General features: G+C 37.8%; 1 protein-coding gene across 4 annotated transcripts in view; it reads left to right on the top strand.

The window, feature by feature from the left end:
• Positions 1-9,967, top strand: part of TOX (thymocyte selection associated high mobility group box) — a 254,818-nt gene that overhangs the window by 140,686 nt on the left and 104,165 nt on the right. For all 4 annotated transcript variants that reach the window (XM_026843607.1, XM_026843608.1, XM_026843604.1 and 1 more), the window contains exon 2: positions 5,724-5,789. In XM_026843607.1, coding sequence (XP_026699408.1) covers positions 5,739-5,789 — 51 coding nt within the window. In that variant the 5' untranslated portion in view covers positions 5,724-5,738. The remainder of the gene's footprint in view (positions 1-5,723; positions 5,790-9,967) is intronic.

Raw genomic sequence — 9,967 nt, 5'->3', positions numbered from 1 at the left:
ATATATATATATATATATATATATATATATATATATATATATATATATATATGCATACAAAGAGAAGGCAAATAGGCAGTTCCCACCAACGTTGAAAACTGTGAATGAAAAAGGAGCAAAATAAACCCTCATTTCTCTCAACAGTAGGAAGTGTAAGGTAGCAAGCAGACAGAGATAAAGAGAGGGGTGAATATTCGTACTCCTTGTAATCCAGGTCACACAGGTGACCCTGGCAATGGAGACAGAATGACTTGGCATAGAAGAAGGTGGGGAGGAGAGGACACATAGTTAGGCTGGAAGCCTCTGTTAAACATGTGCATCACTGTGCCAGTTGTCACCTGAACTAGCTACATGAAATTAATGCAGATATGACTCTGCATTTATAACCACTGTATACTCACATATTGTTAGCAGTGTATAAATACCTATTCTTTCCAGTTATCCTCTTTAGCTTTCAACCCCTTCTAGTTTTTTCTGCCCTCTTGCACCTTCCTTTTTGTCTGCCAAATTCTTCTGTGTATCACAGAATCATCTAGGTTGGAAAGGACCTTGAAGATCATCTAGTCCAACCATTCACCTAGCACTGACAGTTCCCAACTACAGCATATTCTTAAGTGCTAAATCAACCCTACTCTTAAACACAGTGTATGTAAGGCTGTAATGAAGATTCTTTGTGTCACCGTGAGAAGTGTTGTTCTGTTTTATTTTGTGCCCCCTGATTATAATGTCTTTGTGACATAGTCCACATAGGGTGTTTTTCTTTTAAAGAACCACATAAAGAATGAATACAAAAATAGCATTCTTGCAGGCTTTGCTGCTTCATAATCATTATTATAAATGTTGGCAGAGCTGGCTGCAACCTGACTGAGTTGGCTGGAACCTGAAAGATGAAAACAGACTTCCTGGCCATGACTACATTGTGTGACTCTGATGTGATGCCATGCTAATGGGAGACAAAAGCCAGCTTTGGATCCCATAGTAAATCCATGCCTGATATAACAGCCTTACTGCTCTGGACATTTGCTGAACTCTGCCATAGCTCTTGCATCAGTAACAGTCAGAGAGTGTTTATGTAATTATGTTCCTAACTTATATGAGTAAATTGAATTTAATAACAGCACTTGGGTATTTTGTGCATGTTGGTTGCTGAATATTATAATGTGTCTTACAAAGGGTTATTTTAAGGGAGACTGTAACTGGCCACGCCATAGTGTTGCCTGTATGTTTTATTTATAATAATAATTTAAATAAAGAATATGGTACAATTCTGAATATATATTAAAACCAGCCCCCAGTTATATATCTCTTCATGTTACAATGCAGTCATATTCTTAGTTTGCTCTCACCCAAACTTCTCATGCAGTTACACTTTTAATAAGAAAAGAAATGTTGTCAAGAGTAGTTATTATCACACATCAGAATATTGTATTAGCATTCACTTTTAATATATTAAAATGAAAGATTTTTAAATCTGCCCTTAATGATACTGAAGGATCTTGGAGACACATTGGAAAAGCTTTAGATGAAATGTCATATGATATATATACATCATACATAGGTTCATAAAAGACAGTTCATTTAACTGCCTGCCTTTGTGTTTTGTCTGTTCTGTTTAGACGAATCATCCTCAGGTTAAGTGATGCTTGTGCAGTTAATTTATTTGCTTGAAATCAAACACAGTGAGTGGCATGGAAGTTTAGGGAATATGAGGTTCTGGTAGGGCTGGAAATTATGAGTAAAATAAGACAATTTTGGAGGCATGGAGTATAACCTGGAAAAAAAATCTGGTGGTTGGAGGCATATTTGGGTCCTATCTGCTGATCTTTTGACTCACCCTTTGATTCGGATGTGTTGCTTGAACTGCTGTTGCATAAATCACCTCACTTTTAAAGCTGAATTCAAGGTGGATGTAGTATGAGTTGAGCTGCTCTGGAGGAGGGTTGTTGAGAGATGCCATGCTGTAGAGCCTGTAAGTTACAAAGCACTGCACAGAAAGGTGAAATGATTCAGTATTCGTTTCTGAGGTTTAGGGGCTTGTTTTGGAAGGTTCTGAAACACATGGGATAAAACAAGGGTAGGACCTTCCAGTTGGTCAAATTGTTGACATTTTTTTCTCAGTCTATTGTTTCAATGTGGGATAGTCACATTTAGGCAAGGTGGGCACAGATAGAATGTTCTGCATATGTGTCTCTGAACTTCTTGTTATTGAAGGCTTGGGTACCCTTTATTTTGGCTGGGGTGGGATTTATAGGTTATTATAGGTTATAAATCTGTATTCCAGACTTCTTTGGCAGTTGGGAAATGGGGTGATGAATAAGCAATTCAGCATTGAAGTAGCCATTTTGTTTTATTTTGGCATACAAAAATCATCATTTCACTCTTTTATAAACATTTTAGTAAACACTGAGAACTTGGAGGCATCTCCTGACAATACCTGGTGTAGAAAGTACATGTGTATATGCTTCATCATTTGAGTTTACGGGTGTTTTTCAGGCTCACATCTGAAGTCTTAGGAACTGCCAAGAAGCCATGCACCATGCTGCACTAGACTGAGAACAGATAATAATTTATATAGCTATAAATGAAGTACAAATACTAACATGGCAACAGTGTTAGTGTCAGCTAATACATTACAGTCCACACCCTGCAAATACAAACACTGCAAAAAATATACATTGCATCAAATCTTATTGAACTATACAACCTATTGCACAACATCTTACACATACTTCTAACAAGCAGATGCTAAATATTGCAGTGGCTAAACTCCATGTTTGAATATTGAAGAAATTAAGTAATAAATCAAACATGGGTATTTCTAGGTGTTAACAGGTCACTCAGATTTTACCGCCTTAATACATCAATATATTTTTCTGAGAATTTACCTTAACAAATTAATCTAAAATGTGGTGGAAGGTCATTTCTCATTTAAAGCCAAGCCAAAAGGCCAGGAAGTTTAACTTTAGGTATACTTTGGGTTTTGGTTTCATTGATGCATGATCACATTAAGCCCACAGACCATGGTTGAAGAAAAAACATTTCAGAGCTAGAGGGCCACAAGCAACGAATAGGAAAGGCTGAGATCCAAAATCCTATCAATGCCAGAGGTACCACTAGTAGTAAGGCACTGATCAGGTAGGCAGATGATCCAAGAACAACACACAGAATGAATAAAATTTCCAGGATTCATGGAAAATTACCTTAGGGAAATTTTTCTGTGAATGCAGATTTGGTGATTGTAAGCTTGGGAGCAAGGACAGATGACCAAACATCCAAAAGAGGGAATTATCTGAAAGACTAGTATACTTCATAAAGATTCTTAAATCACAGGATCAGGCATTATGGAAGGCAAAATAAATTGAAATAACCCTTGAGTGTATCTAGCTAGTATGCAGAAAAGAAATTTCTTCATGTTCATTACAACTAAACACATGCAACACAGTATTTGAATTATAGCAGTGTTTGCAATGTAGTGCAGAAAATATATGCAGATAATGAGGGAAATTCAAAATAGGAGACTTAAGGAATCATGGTTTCCAGGGCAGATAGCACTACCATAACCAGCCAGTGGAACTATCCTGTCCATAGGATTTCTTATAAAAATTATATGGAATGCATCATTCTGAAAAAGATATCTAACTTCATTTTAAAATGTCTAAGAAACGATGAGTTTGCTGTTGACATAATGCTTAATTACCTTCTAAAGTAGGAACTTGTATCTTATTTCAGGACTGAATTTCTATAACTCCCATTTCTCAACACTAGATCTCATTATACCACTGTCAGGAAGGTTGACATCTTGCTATCAGACATCTTTCCAGGGTGTAAGTACCAGTCGTAGTGATCAAGGCACCTTTCAGCCTCACGGCTGACAAGCTGATTAAGTTGAGCTCCTGTAGGCCTTTCACTGGAGTGCTTGGTTTCCAACTACAGGCTGCAAAATCTTTCTTCAGAATTTTGCCAGTCCGTATGAGTAGAAGAAAAAATGCGTTTTTTCCTAGTGTGCAAACAATCCAGACGCTAAAAATTTTCTCCAGAACTCTACTTGGAGTGCTAATAAGTAAGAACATTCTTGAATGAGAAAGCTGAAAGAAATGGCAAGTGTAAACAAGAAGCAATAAAGGAACAACCATCAATCCCTGTTTTTATGATCTAATCAAACTATCTCTATTCCATGAAACTCTGGAAATACTCTATTCCCTATGGCAGATCTGTGCCCATGGCGTAATCCTTTCCCTCCCTTTAAACTAGGACTTCTGACCGATAGGCTGTGACTGTCTATTAAATAGCTCTGGCCAGGAAGGGCAGACCATCAGCTGCTGTTCCAGGAGCTGGCACTTGTTCATTTCTACTGCCGCTGTTACAAGCCTTGCAGCCTCTGGCAGAGAAAGAGGATGAACAGCTCGAAGCTGAAATCTTTTCAGCCACCTCAGCAAAAACTGTTAGAGCTCTCTGCCAAAGCCACAGTTTGACTTTGCTGCCTTGGTCTAGTTGAACATACTGCACCTTGCAGGTAGAATATCCCAAGAAGCTCAGCACAGATCAAGAAATACCCATGGGATGTTTCACTACCACCTTCTGTAGGAGCAAAGCAAGCTCACTATTGGGGACTTTTTAAAAAAGCCACTGCATCATCAAAAATAATGGCTCATGTCCAAAATATGTCGCTCTAAGCATTCACAGAAGGGGTCAGGTGAAAGTTATTTCAAACAGACCTCGTAACAGCTGGAAATTTGTGGCTGATGACTGGGGATGGGGATTCCTGCTGTTGTTCATTTCTACTTGAAAGGTTTGAAAAGATTTTCCCTACCTCCTGAGCAGATACTGGGACTATAGTTGCCCTGTTGGCACTGCCACTTGAGCAAGCTTGACAAGAGTTTTGTGGGGACATTTTCCAGATTACATAAGAAGTAGGTAGTTTTACACTTCTTTGTGTTGGTACAGGATGAGGCTTCAGTTCTGACAGTTTTTCTCCAGCTAGACCTTCAGTTTTTAATCAACACCTTTCTATCAGATTCCAATTACTTCTTAACTGCTGCTGAGAGGAGAAAAAGAACAACAAAAAAAGTTTTGTATACATTTCTAGGAATGGTATTTATCATTTAAAGAAGGGTATTTTTGCAGTTCTGATTATGAATGTTTACTTTATTCACACATCAAGCAAACTATCCTCTTATACCATATGGTCAGGAGTTATACTGTTTCATACATTCAGATGTCTGAAAGCTGTCTGGAAATGTATTTCCTACTTTCTGATATGGGAACATTTCAATAGGAGGGGGTTTAATTTGTTTTGAAATTTCAACTCTTGTTCTGCTCCGAAGCTAAAGTTGGAATCCATTAAGATGCATTTTAGTGCAGTTTCTATTCTCATCTTCCTTTTCTCAGTAACTGTGCAATTCACTTAGTACTTCATTACAACCAACAGCAATATGTATACATGGTGCACAAAACGAGCCATTTTGTTTTAAAACAGATTGCAGATGAAAGGAAACCATTCATTTCTTGCTTGCTAGCTGTAATTACTAGAGCGCTAATTACTCCAAATCACTGACATCCAGGGTCAATAAGGATGACAACAGGAACATCAAAGACAAGATGCACACACGCAATTACAAGTCTCTAAAACCAGGCTGTAATATTATTTTATGGCTACTGGTTTTTTTAGTCAATGCTGAAAAATATTCAAGTTTGCTGAATGTTTACTATTATTTCCTTTGCAGTTTGACGGTGAGAACATGTATATGAGTATGACAGAGCCGAGCCAGGACTATGTGCCAGCCAGCCAGGTGGGTTAATTAATCTTCTCTGCCTTGTTTCAAATTGTAATTAAACAAATTCAAAGAGTTGCATTGCAAATGAGTGGCACTATCAGTAACTGCTGCAATCAGGAATAATCATAATTTATAAACAAAGCATTTAAGCCTTGTTTCCAGTTAATGAGATAGAGCTGATAAAACACCAGAGTTGGCGTTTGTTGAAAGATACTACCTTGTTTCCTCTCCAGAATGCAAGCAGCTGTTTTGCCAGCATGATCTTTCCTAAACAGTTGTTTTACCTTCAGGAAATAAAGTCTTTACAGGTGCAGGTTATTTGTTTATCTGACTGCAGACAAGTTAATCATTATAAGCTACACATGTCACAAATAGATTTAATTATCACTTGTAGGCCTGTTGTAGTTGAAGAATTACATTTTTACGACTAATCATATGGCTGAGAAATGTTGCCTGTGTCACACAATTAGTGGTGGGGTTAAGGCAATGATTTGGTTTTCCATAGATTGCAACCCAAAAGGTTTAAAATTTTCCACTTGAACCCTGAGATACTATAGATTTCTAAGAATGAAAGATTTCAATTCCTTCTTAAAAAGCAAAAATAGTTTGAATTTTTTTGGTTTGTCTCTGTAGCTACATCTATATATAGGGGATACATTTTCATTTACTTAACATTTTTCAGTCAGTTTAATTCCACATTAGTAAGTGATGGTGATAGTGGTGCAGGTCAGTTAGATTGTATCAGAAATTGCCCTGAATAATCAGACTTGTGGTCTAGGTCATGCAAGTATCTCAGGCCCAGCAGTGGTTAGACTGATATACTTCTTTCTGATGGGACAGGTAGGATTATGTGAAGAGCTCTCATTAGGTGGGAGATAAGTTTTCATCCATAGTAAATGTGTGTCGATGAACAGGTTGTAATTTAGGAATCCACAACTTTGGAAAGTGACAGTACATTCAAAGCTAAATGTCTTCATGAAGTAGGGTTCTTCAGGTACATGGGTTCATTTGAGGGCAGGGAAGCAGGAGGTTGTGCAAGATGAGCTACACTGTTCAATCAAAAAGACCATCTTTAAAATGTTCCACCATGTTGTTTCCCAGCCTTCTGTTGAAGTTATTCTGAAATACCGTTAGAGACCAACTGTACTTTGCATTTAGGTTTTGTGCATGATTGAAGTTATTCAGCTAAGAACCCTCCAAGATCCAGAGGTAGTTTAGAATAGAACTGTTTGATTAAAAAATGAAAAATTATATTATTAATTTTTCTCTAACCATTAATCCAAAAACTATACTGACAAGTTTTAGTATTACTATTAGATTAAAGCAGCCTAGTATCATCTCATTTATGCCTTAAGGGTTTTGAAGTGCAAGGGCTAATTGAATTTGTTTGAAACAGTAGAAATACAAACTCTGTGAATGATTGCTGTTATAAGGCAGCTGCTACCTTTCAGAGAATCATTATGTCTGTCTTAAATAGTTTTGAATAAAGAATTGCAAATCCACATTATACATCAGAATTATTTTTCTTCTGTTGATATTTTTGTACTGTGTATGCATGTAGTTTAAATAATTTAAATGGCATATTGAAAAATTAAGAGTATAAGTTTTAATCTTTTATGCGGTTTCTACATGTGCTAACAAGACCCAGATCCTCAGAGATATTTATGCATCTAACACTCACTGGTTTCAGTGGAAGTAAGGTGCTTAAAGTACCTTTAAAGATCCAGGCCTAGATATTTTAAGTGCAAATGATTTTCTCTTCAGGAAAAAAATCTATCAAATGTGACATTTCCAAATGACAAAGATGACAGAAAGCCTTGAATGCATACTAAGGGCTTTCGGAACCAAGAAACAGCTTACACACTTAAAATCTTGCTATGGCAAAGCTGAGCTCTTGGCTGTCTGGCTCCCAGGTGGAGTTCAAAACCCAAGGGCAGGTGTTGAAACTCTTTGTCCATTGCTGGGGGATCCACATTGCAAGAGGTAGCCCAGCTGTCAAGCACAGTATTTTAAGTTATTACCAAACGCACAACGGTCAAACAGCCTCCTGTGCCTGTTTGAGAGGAGCTGTCAGCCTTGGGGTGTCTCACCTTCCTTTCCCTTACTGTGATTCTCTCATGGTGCTTACACTGTTGCCATTGTTTTTTAAGTGATATATGTGAAAGCCTGTAATAAGAACAATATTTTTTTTTTAAAAAAAAGGAGACAAAAAAAACCACACTAAGAGCTGGAAGCCAGGGTCTATTGGAAACTGACCTCTCTCTTGTTTTGGCAAGAACCTGGGACTGTGAGAGAAGCCTTCCCAGACATGTTCCTGACTTAGCTGCTAGGCACTCCTCAAAGGAGCTAGGCAGCTCTCCACTGACACTATTGGTGAGGTCTTCACCGACTGTAATGGGGTGCTGTGCCTATCTCAGGCAGAAACATTTGGTGGTCACCCAAAACTGGTGAACTGAATACCATTTCAATCTCTAATCTTCTAGTCAAAACTGGGAAGAATATGATATTCACTGCTCTGAAAACAAAGCATGCAAAACTGTGTAGCTTACTGGGGAAGGACAGGAAGAGGAAAGAATAGGAGTGTATTTTCTGGTCCCCGTTTTCAGGACTGCAACTTCATTTTCCTCTCACTGTTACTGGTGAGTAAAAACAAATAATTCCATAAAAAGAGATGAGAAAATGTTCTCATCCAGATGAAAGCCTAGTCACTTCATTGATAGAGTGTTGTCCTGTCTCCATTTTACCTCTGTTCTCATGAGCCTTGCAGTTGCATGACCTCAGCAAGAGGAGTGCAGGCTCCTTTCCACCCTCAGTAACTTGGCTGTTCTCTTGCAGGATCAGAAATGAGGGTCTGAATCCTGTCAGAATGAGGAGTGAATTCATTTCAACTTTCCTTGATGGCTGCACATCTGTTAACTAAAATATGAATCCCACATGTTAGGATATGCACAGTCCTATCAGAAACTTTTATTCAAGCTCTGATCATCCTGACTGAGTCAGACATGAGCATAATTTTCTAATTTCAGAGTCTGACACAGCTTATTTGAGAGGTAGGTTGGCAGGCTGCGTTGTGGTATGCAACACCAAAGACTGAGGGGTTTCCACTAGGCTGTCTTCAAGATTATGTGACTGTAGAGGCAGGATTTGGGGGATCCTGATGCATGCTGACATGCACTCAAGTTCTTTCTGTTTACTGCAAAGTGTTCATATCCAGAAAACATCACTTTGTATTATTTTAATGGTTTTAATCAATTTATCCCCTTTAGGCTGATATAAACAAAAGCTCAGCCATTGGACAGGAAAAATCTAGTTTTCTTCCTTTTGCTATATAGCTTCAAACATCTGTATAGTTTGGTAATCCAAGACAAGTTGCCTCACAGCATCCCTCAACAATTATCATTTCTGTTCAATTTTCAAATCAGTACATGCTTTGGGACTTACAGACTAAGTTGCTAAGTAGCAACATATGGCTCACTACTGTTCCTGTGATGTTGCTGCAAGCAAATAGCATAATTCTATACTTGAAATGATTTTTACAGAAAGCCAGTGCTGGAACTGAGCCAGAAGTGTAAGTATACAGTAAAAATTAATGATATTCTTTTAAACTGTCCCAAAAGGCTGTTTGGCAATGTTGTCTCTGTGTACATTTTATATATACATGTAAGTACTGTATTTTTGGTTATGATATATGTAGTACAGGACTCTTCACTGCAGGCATCTCCTAAATGAGTTATGCCAGCCATATTAACAAACATACATAATAAAACTACATGACATTTTCACTACTAATTGCACTTCGATCTGAAAATATTTATCATTTTAAAATAAAACTATGCCAACTGCTCTGCATTTCAAACTCACAAATTTATTGTTTTCTCCCCACACCTATAATTGGAATCTCGGAGATGAATTGTTCTTCATGTAATTCCTCCTCCTCTAATTTGTGGGCCATGCACAGCACAGTAGAAAATTATATTGTTTATTTTACATTTCTTCCTAGTCACAATGCAGAATGTAGTTCAAGACTGTTCCATAAAGCCTCAGCACTTTTGTAGCCTTCTGGAGGCCTGATAGATATTAAGGGTAGCAACACCAGCTGCCAAATCCTTTGCACGATCCAAAAGGAAGAGAGAAGAACTGGCCTGGAGCTGATAGTTTAGGGAAATACTCAGTTGCCCCAGTGGGAAGAAAAG

The sequence above is a fragment of the Athene cunicularia genome (genome assembly GCF_003259725.1).
Source record: "Athene cunicularia isolate RWA chromosome 2 unlocalized genomic scaffold, athCun1 chr2_part1, whole genome shotgun sequence".
NCBI lineage: Eukaryota > Metazoa > Chordata > Aves > Strigiformes > Strigidae > Athene > Athene cunicularia.
This window is presented reverse-complemented; position numbering and strand designations above follow the sequence as displayed.